The sequence below is a fragment of the Arachis ipaensis genome, chromosome B01, assembly GCF_000816755.2.
Source record: "Arachis ipaensis cultivar K30076 chromosome B01, Araip1.1, whole genome shotgun sequence".
Taxonomy (NCBI): domain Eukaryota; kingdom Viridiplantae; phylum Streptophyta; class Magnoliopsida; order Fabales; family Fabaceae; genus Arachis; species Arachis ipaensis.
The window spans coordinates 1,066,232-1,081,555 of record NC_029785.2 but is presented as its reverse complement, the minus strand read 5'-3'; the positions used below and the strand labels follow the sequence as shown (position 1 = coordinate 1,081,555).

The following is a 15,324-nucleotide window of genomic DNA, read 5'->3' as shown; positions in this document are numbered from 1 at the left end:
TATTATTATTTATGAAGATACATATAATGTTTTATTGAGGACAAAGTTCTTGTATTTATTATGTGAACTCTGAAACATTATCCTTTCTGTTTGGAGCTTGAGCTCTGACACAGTCCAGGTTACTCATCCTCCAACTAATCCCTCAGCTTAGTTTCAAAAGGCTTTGCCATTTTTAGAGTTTACTTTCCCTTTAAGAAACTCCTTATTATAGTTTATAGCTTCTGATTATGCAATGTGTGATATGTTGTATGAAATTAATGTCTTTGTCATTCCATTAGCACCATGCAGTTATGATAAAGTATGTATCTGCATTCATCATTTTACATTTAATATAACTCACAAGTTTTTTGTGTGAATTCCAATGATTGTTGTTGTTTCCAGTTATTCAAAGACCATTAGACTGAAGAACATGTTTATATGTTTATATGTTGATGTATTTTTTTTTTTTTTTCATTATGATTTTAGGTGGTACCCTTTAGTTTGCACACCAAGTGACTGAGGAAATTCATAAATGGAGAAACTCAAATTACCTGTTAAGTGTGATCCTGATTCTTCTGGCAGTGATCATCCAGACTCATTTCCAATATTTAAACTTCCTGTGAGTGAAGATCTTAGAAGAGAGGAATACGGCGTGGGTTCTGTGCCGGCGATCGCACCCTCTAATTCTTCCGGCAATAGAGAAACTATGAACAAGTGGATGGCATTTTCCAGAGATTCTGGTTTCAACAATGATGGTAACTCTGCAATGAACAATCTTTCAGGGGCTAAAAGTGCAGCAAAAGTCAATGACTCCACGAATCATCGAACTTTAACCGAAGCAAGCATAGCTGAGAGAACTGCTGAATGGGGTCTTCCAATGAACTCAAGTAGTGTAAAGGCAATAGCAGAGAAAACAAGCTCCTCTTTTGATGGTGACAAAACCAAAAACTTATCAGATAGATTTGTTGAATCAACAAGGACATCCGGGGACTCGAACTATGGATCTGAATCATCATCAGGGGTGTTCCCAAGAGTCTCACAAGAGTTGAAAGAAGCGTTGGCGACGCTGCAACAAACTTTCGTTGTCTCGGATGCAACCAAGCCAGACTGTCCTATCATGTATGCCAGCAGTGGCTTTTTCAATATGACTGGTTATTCTTCAAAGGAGGTTATTGGAAGGAATTGGTGAGCATGTGTGCTGCTTCTATATATATATGCTGTTGGAGTCTACTTGCATCTTTAGTTTCGGATCTCAACCGAAACCTGTTTACTAAACAATGAATGGAAAACTTTTCTAGTGATTTTCAGTGAGGGTTGGGGTTAAATTGTGAGAGTGGTTCTTAGTAGGTATTGAGCTAGAAAATATTGTTATCTTTTTAATCAAACCAGCAATTTTCTGGTTTCAGTCGATTTCTTCAGGGGCCCGATACAGACATGAATGAAGTGGAGAAAATTCGGGATGCAACTAGAAATGGGAAAAGTTATTGTGGCAGGCTTTTAAACTACAAGAAAAATGGAACTCCATTCTGGAATCTTCTCACTATTACCCCCATTAAAGATGACAATGGCAACACTATCAAATTCATCGGGTTAGTCCAGGCTTACCTACCTGGTTTTCTTACTTTAGAAGCTTTAATTATAATGATCTCTTGGCATTTTTAGTAAAAACTTAATGGAAACTTCCATTGACTAATTGCAAATGTGGTCTGATTTTATATTTATCTAACCAAAGGTTTGAAGCAACATGATGCTAGAGAAATATAACCATCCTTGGAAATTTATTCAATAGCTTAAGGCTTCAAGAGGGTTGGTCTTATACAACTGTTACTACAGAATGCAGGTTGAGGTGAGCAAGTACACAGAAGGATTGAGTGAAAAGGCGTTACGACCGAATGGATTACCTACATCGTTGATTCGTTATGATGGTAAAATATTGAACCCTTTTAGCATTATGTGTGATTTTGAGTTTATGTATAATCATCTAATCATCTAATTTCATTTATCAGCTCGTCAGAAGGAGAGAGCTTTAGGTTCCATCACTGAGGTTGTCCAAACTGTGAAGGATCCAAAATCCTCTAGTAAGCCTATGATTGAAGAAAATGCTACCAAGCATGAAGAGAAAGAGAAGTTTGATTTTGAATTTGTTTTGCCAAAGTCTGTTGAAGCTGGGAATACAAGTAAATTTAGCAAACAAATTCCTCCCAAGAATTCTGAAACTGATGCATCACGCTTGAGTTCTTATGAGGAGAGAAACAAGGCTTCAAGAAAATCTGCACGAGTTTCTTTAAAGGGGTACTTATTTTCTTTAAATTTCTCTCAAAATTCAGCTCTTTTCTCAATAGTATTTAACTGACAAACAAAAAGAAAGTGAACTTTTGTGCTTTGTAACTACATGTTGTATTTACTGTATCCAATGTTATGGATGAATGTTTAGCTTGGGAGTATGAGTTCTTTGTGGGGTTCAGAAAATGTGCTTAATTTGTTTTCCAACCTTTTCCAGTTTTAAAGGGAGATCAAGTTCTACTGGGAGAGATGAGGAGACACCCATCATTGAGCCAGAGGTATTGATGACCCAGGAAATAACCCGGACCGAAAGTTGGGAGCGCGCTGAAAGAGAGAGGGATATAAGGCAGGGAATAGATCTAGCAACCACATTGGAGCGGATAGAAAAGAATTTTGTGATTTCTGATCCTAGACTTCCAGATTGCCCAATTGTAAGATGAAGTTTTATATTGACACTTGCTTCTGTTCTTCTCTAATAAGATTGTCTTAACAAATAAAGTTTAAGCTACATTATCATGGAAGTCTTAATTCTTCTACATCCTTTATGAGATCAGAAAACATATCAGATATACATGTTCAATTGTTATGTTAATCAAACTCTTCATACTGTGATCTATGACATTGTCTTTTCTTCTCTTCTTTATGACATTGGAGCTGGTATTGTATTTGTAATACTAATATCTTATTATCTTAGCTTGAATTGGTTACTGTTATATTGTTCTACATGCATGCATATACTTAACAGACGTCTTTAATGTGACTAATTTTTGGCGTTTGCTAACATTGCCTCAAGTGATTAATATTGATCCCTGTGCAGATATTTGCATCTGATAGCTTCCTTGAACTTACCGAATATACTCGAGAAGAAATTTTGGGAAGAAATTGTCGGTACAAATTTTACTCTATCTACATAAAAGTTAAATTTTTTCTATTAACTACGAGGCATATAGTTTCAGTGTTTCCTGATTTTGTTGTCCTCTACCACTTGCTAGTAGTTTTTCTTTGAACCGAATGTTCTAGTATTAGAGACAAATGTACAACACGAGATATGAAATAACATGTGATAAAAGAAAGAAATATGAATGCTTTCAAATGTTGAGATTTTTTTAATAACCTCTATGGTTGTTGGATGTTTATTTTATACTAGAGTTAGCTAGTCTTTAAACTTTATCATTTTCAATTCTGTGGTAATCAATTTTTACTATTTATAAATTAAAAAGATAAATGAGTGACTGATAAATCATATGTGGTTTGGATACAAGGTCCTTTTCCTTAGATCTTTAAAGTTTAAATTGATATATACTTCATTAAATTCGGATTTTGAAACTGTAATGTCCTTGTTCCATTGTGTAGGTTTCTTCAAGGACCAGAAACAGATCAAGCAACTGTCCAAAAGATTAGAGATGCCATCAGAGAGCAGAGGGAAATTACTGTTCAGTTGATCAATTATACTAAGAGTGGTTAGCATTTGATCAAATTGTTGAGTATTTTCACTTTTGTGTGTGTGTGCATAAGTAACTGAAAACAAAAAGTTGCATTTTTAAGGATGCCTAAAAGCTTTGAATAATATATCAACAGGTTGATGTGTGCATTGCAGCTTTTGTATTCTAAATCTAATCCCCTCCTGTTCTTGGTTTTTTTTTTTTAATCTGTAGGAAAGAAGTTCTGGAATTTATTTCACTTGCAACCTATGCGTGACCAAAAGGTGTTGCAATTCTCCTAGAAAACAAATAAATTTTGATATTGAAAAGTCAATATCTGTTATCATTTATTAATATTATTTTCTCTATTTTGTGTTTAGGGTGAACTTCAATACTTCATTGGCGTTCAGTTAGATGGAAGTGATCATGTCGAACCCTTAAAAAATCGCCTGTCTGAGAATGCTGAGCTACAAAGTGCTAAGTTGGTGAGTGTTGTGTAATTCTAAGAAATGCTCCTTTAGCTCAATTGTTCAAACTCTGTAGATTTTCCTGTTGATTTCTACTTCTGTAGAATCTAAATATTTTGTGCATGCAATATATCTAAGAATTATATTAAATATTTAAAATTAGTGAAAATATTAACTTGTATTGTTAAATGAAAGATATTTGAAAATGTTATTTGTGTGAAGGTAATAGCAGCAAGTACCATGAACTCATAGGTGACTCTGATGCTACTGAAGTTATTAGTTTAGTATGCATTTTCTTTTCCTAAAGAACCTTGCTCAACATTAGATTTTGCTTGAATAATTCTTTTTTTCCTCCAGGTAAAAGCCACTGCAGAAAATGTTGACGAAGCTGTTCGAGAACTTCCTGATGCCAACTTGGTAAAGGATTTTCTGCCTGTGAATTCTACGGTTCCTTAGCAGATTGTTTTTTCATTTGAATTTATTTATTTATTTATTTTTGAGACTGACATTTTATGGGTGTTTATATTGAAGAGACCAGAAGATTTATGGGCAATTCATTCTCAACCTGTCTTTCCACTACCTCACAAGAAGGATAATCCTTCCTGGGTAGCAATAAAAAAGGTACCAATGTATATATTTTACTTCCTTTGTCATCAAGGTTACACAAATAATATGTATTCTCTTATAAACTTTGTTTCATGTAACTTGTACCAGCAATGTTCCTTGATGGTGTAAAGACAGACAAATACTTGATCCATTCTATATAATTATCTTATTTGAAATATAAGTCTTGTTATAGTAACACAAATTTTTACATCTGAAATGTGTGATGTTTTTAAATTTATAGACATTGTTTAGTGAGATTTACAATTTTTTTCTATGAATTTATTTGTTTGAATATTTTAGATTGCTGCAAGGGGTGAGAAAATCAGCCTGCATCATTTTTCGCCTATTAGGCCATTGGGTTGTGGAGACACTGGCAGGTAACAATTTTCAGATGCTTTGGCTGAATAAATTGTATATGTAGCATGCATACTATGGATATCTTCTCTAAACAGATTCTTTCCCATCTTTACTTCCTTTAATACATTGATATTGATAATATTTTCCTTTTCATTGAAAAGGCTATGTTGCTATTTGAATGTAATTTCTTGTAGATAAAGCTTTTAACAGAAGATTATTTATTATTGACATAATATCAAGGCCTCTTTAATCAAGTGGTCAATAGTTCAATCCTTGTTTTCATCATACTTCAAATTAATTTGAATTTCAACATTTAAGTAGAGAGTATTATGCATTATTAGTGCTTCAAGCCTAAAGGCCTTCTTGTATCTTTATCTAGTAGCTCAAGCTTTATAGAAAGTTGGTGCTTGACAATCTACATAAGCAACAAACTAAAATTTACAAGGACTTAAATTCACTGAAACCTTGGTGTTTTCATTTATGCGACAGTGTTCATCTGGTGGAACTCCAAGGTACCGACGAACTATATGCAATGAAGGCAATGGAAAAGTCTATAATGTTAAACCGTAACAAGGTCTCTGGAAATACAAGTGGGGAAAATTTTGATTGATATATACCATTTATATGAATCTATGGCTTTGTTTTGTACTAATTAACTAGTACCTGACTCAAGTGTAGTTATAATTTCACATTTTTGTTTTCAACACACCATATCAAATTACCAATTTCTATCCTGTTATTGTTATCTTTCTTGCCTATCTTTTGTTTAGTTATAATAAATTTCTGTAATTGCTATTACAGGTTCACCGAGCATGTATCGAGAGAGAGATTATATCATTACTAGATCATCCTTTTCTTCCAACATTGTACACTTCATTTGAGGTAACTTTTCTTTTTTTGTGTATAAATGTCATGGCTCTTTTTTAAAATCCAGAAACCCTTCAGTGCTATAACATGTCACTTGAACTTAGGATGAATCTATTAAAAAAACATGACAAAACTTATGACAAAGTCCATTAAGTATTACATACAAAATTACATAAAAAATATGTTAATGAGTATGATTGACATAGGATCCTTCCAAAGTGGTAGGGAGTAGTTAGTTTATAAGCTTCTATTCAACACTTTCCCTGTCTTCATCGTTCTATCCATCTCGCAAGGTCTACGATCAGAACCATCTATTTCATTCACTTGATAGTAGAGTAAAAAGGTGGTCTATAGTGGAGGATCAAACGACCGGCATGATACACACATTTGGCTGTTGACTAATGGTTCTAATGTTTCCTTTGTCTTTACAGACTTCCACCCATGTATGTTTGATTACTGACTTCTGTGCCGGTGGAGAGTTGTTTGCCTTGCTCGACAAGCAACCTATGAAGATTTTCAAAGAGGATTCAGCAAGGTACTTTTTGTTTCCATTTTTCATTATTTGGTTGCTAGTATTGGAATCTATCATCTCATGCCCTTAACAACTTATAGTTTTATTATAAGTTAAAATAGTAATTAGCATTTGTGTTAGAATACATAGCCACGTTATAATTAGTTAACTACTGGTTATTATGATCTAATTACGAGTAGTTCCTAATTACTCCTATATTAACTGTGTGCCTCAATCGGTTACATGGATCTGATATATACTAATCATATAATAAATCAAGCTATAGCTTGGGAGGCCTAATTACAGCTACTAAATCATTATACTCACTTCACCTAATTATCTAATCTTTCTAAACATTATTAAAGATATATGTCTATATTTATTATAAATTCATATTGTAGACCCTATATATGATGTTAACTTCTATCATATCTCCAGATTTTATGCAGCAGAGGTTGTGATTGGTTTGGAATATCTGCACTGTTTAGGTATGCTGATCATTATCTCCTCCTTTCATCGGTTCGTATCACCTGCTTAGGCAGTTTCGTGTTCAATACATCCTCAATCTGTGTGTTGCTATTTGCTATGGTACCTTTGGACATATTTTAGAATCTTAAGTCCAAGATTTCTGACACATCAACTGAGATAGGCATGTTTTCTTTCTTCCAAGTTCCAAGCTTTCCACGAATTTCGGCAGTGTTTCTGGTTGTTTCTTCCATATAATATCTTTTGTGCTTGTGTGTTCTACATGGCTCGCATATAATCATCGACATTCTCACTATGCTCAATGATGATAAGAAAGAGAAGAGAAAAAAAAAATTATAGTTCTTAAATAATATGAATAATGCTTTCTTTTACTTCATCTGTCTAGGTATAATTTATCGAGATTTAAAGCCCGAAAATATATTACTTAACAAGGAAGGCCATGTTGTATTGACTGACTTTGATCTATCATTTATGACAAATTGTAAACCCCAGGTATGCATCCTTATTCTCTGTAAACATAGCCCTTCTTATTTAAATCCTTGTGCCATATTGAATTCATTTTGATAAAACCATTTATCTTTACTACCATTTCATAGGGGAATTGAATGGATCAACATGTTAGAGTTGTACTTTGAAATATTTAGAACACTCAAATTGGAAGTTATCCCTACAGGTTGTTAAGCATCCTCCACCTAGCAATAGAAGAAGATCGCGAAGTCAACCACCTCCGACATTTGTTGCAGAGCCAGTTACACAATCAAATTCATTTGTTGGAACTGAAGAATACATAGCTCCTGTATGGTGAATTTCTGTTCAGTATTTTCTTTGTAGTACCTTAGTACACTACAAAGATTAGGTTTGTTATGTTAAAAAATCGAACCAGGGAGAAGACTAGTGTCAATGCATTATTCTGTTGTTTATGTATTATCATCATCATTATCATTGTCATGTACAAGGTTTCTAAAGTGCTTATATAACAGGAAATTATTACTGGAGCTGGGCATAGTAGTGCTATTGATTGGTGGACCCTTGGTAAGTTCTTCCATCCTTGTGCTTGCACACAAATTATGGAGGAGCATTCATTGCTATATTATCATAATTTCATAATTAAATTATATTGTTAGTGTACTTTCCAGTTGAAAACCGTTCAACTTCAAGTATATATTTATACTAACAATGCATCAAATCAAATTCTTAATAACAAATATGTACCCGTTTTTCTAATATCTACAAATTATGTTTTTGATTTTCTAAATATAGGTATCTTGTTGTATGAGATGCTCTACGGCCGTACACCATTTCGAGGAAAGAATAGACAGAGGACATTTTCCAACATCTTACACAAGGATCTTACCTTTCCAAGCAGCATCCCGGTAAAATACTAATAAGTTATTGCATCATGCAATTCTCAATTCTGAGTAAAGTGAAGTACACAATGCATATAATTAAGCATATGCATGACATTTGCTCTCAAATTTCTATTTGGTACCAAAATTATTATTTTGCATTGAAAGATCAGTATTCATCACTTTATATATCTAAATTTAAATTATACACCTAAATGTATAAACGGTTCACACACTGGATACTATGATCATGCATCAATTGATAGCTTTCTGCAAATTTCCAGGCAAGCCTTGCAGCAAGGCAGTTGATCAATGCACTACTGCAAAGAGATCCGGCCAGTCGTCTAGGCTCAACCACCGGTGCCAATGAGATCAAACAACATCCATTCTTCCGTGGAATCAATTGGCCTTTAATCCGCAACATGGTAGTTGCCTCCTAAACCTTAAACAACTTAAACGAACATATCAAGGCATCGAATTTGACAATTCTAAAGCCTAAAAAGTATGTTTCAATCAATTAAGCATAATTAGGAGAAAATTCACAAAAGCATGCATTTACAAGGAATATGTGCAAGTTAAGTTGATAAATTCCACTCCTGTCAATCTAAAAATCATCATAAAATATGAATTTATCAGTATTATTCGAGTGGATGTTATTACCTTAAAATGGGAAACCTCCCTTCTCTTTCCTTCTTTTGTTAATAAAGTCATGCTATAACATAGTCCGAAAAATATAGCCTCAATCTTCAACAGAATTAGAGTGGTTAATTATTAGATAAGACGAAGGAAAGCCTGGTGCATAAGCATCCTGCGTTAACGCAAGATCCGGGGAAGGGTCACGCCCAAAGGGTGTAATGTTGACATCCTAACCTAATATTACATCAGTGACTGATTACACAGCTTAAACCCCATAACCTTGAGTTCACACGGAAACAACTCAATTATTGCTTCAAGGCTCCTCTAAAATTATTAGATAAAACGAAGTGAAAAATAAATTACTAACCCCTCAACTCAAAATCAATATTTCGAATCTAACACTTGTAGCAGGTTTATTATACTGACAACCTTTGAGTTGCTTATTTTCATGCAGAATCCACCTCCGTTAGAGGCTCCTCTAAAATTGATAGAAAAAGTTCCAGTGGCCAAGGATATAAAGTGGGAAGATGATGGTGTTCTTTCTACCTCAATTGATATGGATAATATTTTCTGAAAAGGGTTAAACACAAGTTACTCATCAAGATGCTTTGTCTAGAACCATGCCTGATCCATCCTTCAAGAATCAATCAATGGAGACTTCAAGCACAAAAAGTTTGTCTATGGTTCTGCGTTGAATCCAGTTGCAACTTTTGATCTTACAATAGAAGAGCATAACCAAATCCAATTATCCAAACAAATTTGTGAAGGATCAGCATGAAAGTATTATGTACATTGAATAAAGCCACAGTTTTTTCTTAGGATCATGCTTCCTAGCTATGATTATCAACAATAAATCAATAATATGTTTTGTAGAGTTAAAAAATATCATATATGTTGCTAGTCACTTTGTATAACTTGTTTGTAATCTAATTTGTATCAGTGCCACCATTGTAAAAAAAATGATGAGTTTCTGTTATAATTTAAATTTAGTGAATACAGTTGTTAAAATTAGTACCCATGAATGTGTCTTAAATTTCTGACAAAGAATGGAAAAAAAAAAAAAGAAAAAGAAAATCCAATTCAAACTCAAAATTAGATTGGTTTGGACCACTAATAAGGGATGGTTTTTCCTTGTGCAAGTTATTGCTTCTTGGTTTAACAAGTAATAAGTGTTTGTAAAAAGAGTGGTATATCACAAATCAAAAACTTCATACATTTAAGAAAAATGCTCCATGAATACCAAATGAATATAGTGTAATCAAAATCTTCATACATTTAAGAAAAATCAATATTTTCTTTACTTGGATAAAAAAAAAGACAAACAAAAAAATTTGGACTTAAGAAATTTTCTATCCCTTTGTGAGACCTCCGTTGGGTCAGGCAGAACTAGTTAGGATTTTACTTCCAAGTAATAAAACCCAAATGTTAGTTGTTTCATCCAAAAAAGAAAAAAAAATGCTTCATACTAAAATGTGGGACTAAATTTTATAATTCAAGTGAGCTAACAAATTTGAGTTGGTCGAGTTCACTCGTCTGTTTAAAAACATGTGTCGGGATGTTTGAATCATGTTTTGTATATGCAGTAACCTATTGGCCAGTAACAATCCTTAAATGTAGTTCAGATTTACGGCGGATTAATTTTCGGTTTGTCAGACTAGAATAAGGTGAGAAAAAATATATAATAATTCAAGTGAGCTTTACATCTTTAGTTAATAAACTAAAATGTTTCTTCTTTTTAAGGTGCTGTGAGCACCATATTCCCAAAGGCATGAGAGTAACTTAGACAGTTAGACTCGAGCAATGGCAAACGAAAAATATCAAACCACCTTGAATTGTTGGTTGACTGATGTTGTAGTATGTTTAGTTGTTTACCTCATCTTTGTTGGGGGGTAAGTAGGAGGACCCTTCTCAACTTAGGGATTCATTGTCAAGTTGGAAAAACATCACATGCATTGGTTCCACTTTCCCCTTACAAGTTAAAATAAAAAGTTGATGTGGATATCACCTCAGCTTTCACTTAGGGAACCAAAAAGAGAGGGGACCAAACTTTATGACAAGTTCTGTTGATGCACCAATTTTTTTACTTTGATGGTTAAGAATCTAAGACAATATGGTTTGGTTAAATCATTTCTTAATCTTTGTAAATTTGTGATACATATATGCTGGTTTTGAAATAATTAGTACATGACAACCTAAAGGAAAAAGAAGCTTAACATTACAGTCATTCAGTCAATAATATAGAAATAAAACATTGAAGTCCACAAGAAATTTCTTTGCACTCTATAGACATCATGAAAATCTATGCAAAAACCAAAGCTTTGCCATTGCACTAAAACATAAGATAAAAAGGAAGCTAAAAGAGAGTTCCTCACCCTGCTGACACAATTATAATAAAAACATAAAACAAGCTTGCCCCCATTAAAAAGAAAGGGATCCCAAGCTCTTTCTTTCTTTCTCTCTCTCTTTGTATCCTCTGAAAAACACTATATACCCTACCACCAAGGTTCAATTGACTGTACAAGACTTGGTTCTCAGAGACAACAACAATAACTGAAAAGCCCTCCACAGTAATTTCACCAATTCACAAGAAACAAAAGACCAGCATAGCCAACTTAGAAATTCAAACCCTTGACACTTTCCAAAACATATTCTCGCCTATAACTTGGCTTTAGTGAACTTTTTTTTTGGTATGTTTTGATTGCTGGGACTTTTAGAAGACTGTTGCTGTCAACGTTTGAACAGCGCTGTAAGACCACATCCAGTTGGCCGCATGCTGCCGCGATAAACCCTGTGCACGACAAGATCATGTAAACAGAAATTTTTACTATCCATTTTTTCTGTCTATGCATCGTGCAGGTCTCAATCTAGTCTTAGTACCAGAATGCAATAGATGATAAACTTGAAATTTAACTTGGATGACAAGAATCAAAGAATTACCTAAGAATAAAGGAGAAGGTTTTCCTGGTCTTGATTTAAATTCAGGATGGAATTGAACACCAACAAAGTATGGATGATTAGGTAGTTCAGCAATCTGCAGCATGAATAAACAAACAAGAATTTAGATTTAAAGCATATGCTTATAGACTTATACTAAGTGTAAGTTCCATCAGAATGTATTAACCTCCATGCGCTGGCCGGTTTCGTCCTTCCCAGTAAACGAAAGACCAGCATTTTCGAGGCGAGATACAAAATCAGGATTCACCTGCATATATATGGCGACGATCATTTTCTGTCCGATACACAAATTTTACAGAATAATAATTTCTCATGCATGGCAATGCAATACCTCATATCTATGCCGATGTCTCTCATCAATGAAGCTTCTGCAGCCATATCTAAGAGGGAGGGTCTAAAGGTTAAAATCCTAATAACAGTATATATGTATATGTATATGTTTATCTACTTATTGAATGCAAAATTAAAAATGATCATATTCTCCTGCATGATCACAAAAATGGTCTTCAACAAATAATTCTGTAGAGTATTAATACTTACAGTTTTGCAGATTTGCATTCTTTGGTTTGGAAATATGTCCTCCTCGATCCGAGACGCATGGTACCCCCCATATGTGTTTTCGATCCCTAAAAAAATTGGTTTAAGAAAATCACACATAGGAATAACAGACACTTTTCTTAGCACTGAACATAGTTGACACAAGAATAGACACCTCAGGCATGAATATAACATATGGACTCTTGGTATTCGGATCGAATTCAGTGCTTGTAGCATCTTTTACACCCAGAACAGATCGTGCAAACTCTACGACAGCAATCTGCATTCCAAGACAAATGCCAAGGAATGGAATTCTGTTTTCGCGGGCATATTTAACTGCAAGAATTTTTCCTTGCACTCCTCTATCCCCGAATCCTCCAGGAACAAGAATACCTTCAGCACCCTGAATATAAAGACTCCAGTTAGATAATGAACATTGAAATTTCTTGGAATTAAAGAGAAGGTAATTGATATTAAAAGACTGTAATTCAAACCTTCAACAACTTCCTTGCAGCCTTATAAGCATCTGGATTCTGCAACATTAAAAAAAGGAACAATGAGAAGAAGCTGAGATTATAAAAAAAAAAAAAAATAACATGCTCATGCAATGTAAATGAATCAAATTGATGTTACCTCCTTTGCAGTTGCATCTTCAAGGTTGCTTGCTGGAATCCAGTCGACAAAAAGTTTCTTTCGGCAATCAACAGAAGCATGCACTAAGGCCTGAAAAGTCGATATTGTAAGTAACAATGTTAATTCTAAGAAAATCTAAATAAGCTTTACATGTTCATAGCAGAATGAATCTTAGGAAAATCATAATAATGATGCAGCAAGAGTTTATATAACTAACTCGACCTTAAGAACAGAGAGGTAGGCATCCGAAAGCTCTGTATATTTTCCCACCAAGGCTATACGAACCTGAAATTTGCAAGACATAACATTGAAACTATCGCTAATAATCACGAACAACGAACAAGGTTGGATTTCGAGCAGAAACTCACTGGTTCATGCAGCAAATCGCAAGCCTCAGCTCTATTAGTCCATTCATCTAATCTAGGCTCCTTAATTACACTGTATATACAAAACCACAAATTAAGCCGTCAAGAAAGATCAAAAGGACAAAAAAAATCCTCAATTTCCATTAATTCAAGGACAAGAAATAGAACAATTCTTGAGGGAGTTTGTGAAACTAACCAATTAAGGTTCAGCACTTTAAATATTGCTTCATGAGCCTTCTGATCCTATAGACCAGAATAAGAAAATTTTGTAAGAAATTGGTACCTAAAACTAAGATATGATTTGTGAAGTTCAGCAGTTTTAGGAAGAAACTTACTCTTAGAAGCAAAGGAATATGCCAGATGTTGGGAACATCATACAGAGTAATTATGTTTTCTCCCTGGAAACATACATAAATACATACATAATTTCAATTCAGAAAACTGATAATCATTTCAAAACTTAAGATCATCTAAATATCTTTAATCCTTAAAACCACATACCGGAATCAGGCAAAACTGAGAGAGTTTTCCTTTAGCAGCTTCATCCAGAACCTGAGAAGCAATTGTGTTAGACCCCTAAAATGAAAATATACATTGAAATTCTTGTGTGTTTTGTGCACATTTGTTCACTAATAAGAGGTATAAACCCAACTCTCGGGATTTAAAAATAGAAAGCGACAGGTTAGTCATTTCATACAAAATTTGTACATGTATCGAGATGAGTAAGGACAAACTTGTCCACTAAAGAACTAGTGAGAGACAAATTCGTCGCCTTTCAAAATCCTGAACGACTAATTTGTCACCAGTATGTTTTTTTTTGTCACGGACAAGATTGATTTCTGTATGTGTGTGCATGCGTGCGCATGTGTGAGAGAGGGAAGGAGAAAGGAACCATTGTGCTGCGGCATGCTAAGATATGTGGAGCCAGTCCTTGACCTCTTAGTCCTCTAACACTATGCTGGGTTGGTTTTGTTTTCTGAAACCAAAATCAAAATCAAAATTTGCCACGTTCAGATGAAACCAAACAACTCTTCTACATGAATCATACACAGTCCTTGAAGAATTGTTCAAAAGACGTGTTATTATCCCTACCTGTTCACCAACACAGTTCAAAACAGGAACAAGGCTGACATGAACTAAACAGAAGTTGCCAGCACCTGCATACGTACATACACACACATTAAGTACTCGATATGGATAGGGATACAGATACAAATACGATGCACATACTTCAATTTGTACATCAAGTATTATCAGAGAAACAATCTTTGCCATAAAATTAGTAGTATTTAAGTACTCCATACGGATACAGATACACATACTTCAATTTGTACATCAAGTATTCATCAGAGAAACAATCTTTGCCATAAAATTTAGTATCATTCTTACCTACTTTATATGAGAATTGTCCTAATGCCTGAATAAATGGCATGGACTCAATATCACCTGCATATAATAAAACCAAGGATTTAGTAATAATGTTATCTTAGACATTAAAAAATGTATTAAAAAAGAAGAAGAAAAAGAAAAGATTGTTTAGAAGAGTGCAAGTGTGTTACCTATGGTTCCACCCAATTCAATGACACAGACATCAGCTGAACCTGGTTTTCCATCTACTGGTATGTGGGCCACCCTTTCTATCCACTCTTGAATTGCATCCGTGATATGAGGGACAACCTAAAAAGATGAAATACAAAAACATCATTAGACACCACAAACATTGAAAAAAGAATTAAAAAGAAAATCACAAAATTAAGCTGTGGAACCTGAACAGTCTTTCCCAAATAGTCTCCTCTTCTCTCCTTTTCAATTACAGACTGCAAAAAATAAATAAACAAATAAAAATTAAAATAAAAATAAAATAAAATATAACAT

General features: G+C 34.0%; 2 protein-coding genes across 5 annotated transcripts in view; one reads left to right on the top strand and one right to left on the bottom strand.

Annotated features, from left to right (window-relative positions):
• On the top strand, nucleotides 4–9,932 carry LOC107625032 (phototropin-2). Of its 2 annotated transcripts, none has more exons than XM_016327598.2 (23): nucleotides 4–118; nucleotides 466–1,164; nucleotides 1,386–1,568; nucleotides 1,813–1,904; nucleotides 1,986–2,271; nucleotides 2,480–2,693; nucleotides 3,080–3,150; nucleotides 3,616–3,722; nucleotides 3,918–3,967; nucleotides 4,064–4,168; nucleotides 4,508–4,567; nucleotides 4,682–4,771; nucleotides 5,057–5,133; nucleotides 5,603–5,687; nucleotides 5,915–5,995; nucleotides 6,412–6,515; nucleotides 6,930–6,979; nucleotides 7,363–7,469; nucleotides 7,651–7,773; nucleotides 7,958–8,009; nucleotides 8,238–8,350; nucleotides 8,608–8,748; nucleotides 9,414–9,932. In XM_016327598.2, exons 2-23 carry the CDS (start codon nucleotides 512–514, stop codon nucleotides 9,531–9,533), a joined length of 2,964 nt encoding a protein of 987 aa, XP_016183084.1. In that variant the 5' UTR covers nucleotides 4–118; nucleotides 466–511; the 3' UTR covers nucleotides 9,534–9,932. The 2 variants fall into 2 exon arrangements, with proteins under 2 accessions (XP_016183084.1, XP_016183161.1); XM_016327675.2 differs by lacking the exon at nucleotides 4–118 and adding an exon at nucleotides 155–298.
• Nucleotides 11,158–15,324, bottom strand: part of LOC107626170 (CTP synthase) — a 5,783-nt gene continuing 1,616 nt past the window's right edge. Inside the window, exons 4-21 of one of the 3 annotated variants that reach the window (XM_016329016.2) lie at nucleotides 15,216–15,266; nucleotides 15,009–15,126; nucleotides 14,839–14,895; nucleotides 14,542–14,606; nucleotides 14,342–14,425; nucleotides 13,951–14,001; nucleotides 13,785–13,847; nucleotides 13,646–13,692; nucleotides 13,453–13,522; nucleotides 13,307–13,369; nucleotides 13,085–13,174; nucleotides 12,946–12,984; nucleotides 12,627–12,854; nucleotides 12,455–12,540; nucleotides 12,246–12,294; nucleotides 12,081–12,161; nucleotides 11,897–11,990; nucleotides 11,158–11,747 (exon numbers count right to left, since the gene is read on the bottom strand). In XM_016329016.2, the coding sequence (XP_016184502.1) occupies nucleotides 11,572–11,747; nucleotides 11,897–11,990; nucleotides 12,081–12,161; nucleotides 12,246–12,294; nucleotides 12,455–12,540; nucleotides 12,627–12,854; nucleotides 12,946–12,984; nucleotides 13,085–13,174; nucleotides 13,307–13,369; nucleotides 13,453–13,522; nucleotides 13,646–13,692; nucleotides 13,785–13,847; nucleotides 13,951–14,001; nucleotides 14,342–14,425; nucleotides 14,542–14,606; nucleotides 14,839–14,895; nucleotides 15,009–15,126; nucleotides 15,216–15,266 (1,512 nt within the window). In that variant the 3' untranslated portion in view covers nucleotides 11,158–11,571. Of the gene's footprint in view, nucleotides 11,748–11,896; nucleotides 11,991–12,080; nucleotides 12,162–12,245; nucleotides 12,295–12,454; nucleotides 12,541–12,626; nucleotides 12,855–12,945; nucleotides 12,985–13,084; nucleotides 13,175–13,306; nucleotides 13,370–13,452; nucleotides 13,523–13,645; nucleotides 13,693–13,784; nucleotides 13,848–13,950; nucleotides 14,002–14,341; nucleotides 14,426–14,541; nucleotides 14,607–14,838; nucleotides 14,896–15,008; nucleotides 15,127–15,215; nucleotides 15,267–15,324 lie in introns of those variants that run through there. The other 2 variants (XM_021112616.1, XR_002354834.1) reach the window with 2 other exon arrangements.

Coding starts and splice junctions, on each gene's coding strand:
- LOC107625032 (XM_016327598.2), top strand. CDS start 512: ATGGAGAAACTCAAATTACCTGTTAAGTGTGATCCTGATTCTTCTGGC. Junction 3,151..3,615: donor ATTTTGGGAAGAAATTGTCG/GTACAAATTTTA, acceptor TCCATTGTGTAG/GTTTCTTCAAGGACCAGAAA. Junction 5,996..6,411: donor CATTGTACACTTCATTTGAG/GTAACTTTTCTT, acceptor TTGTCTTTACAG/ACTTCCACCCATGTATGTTT.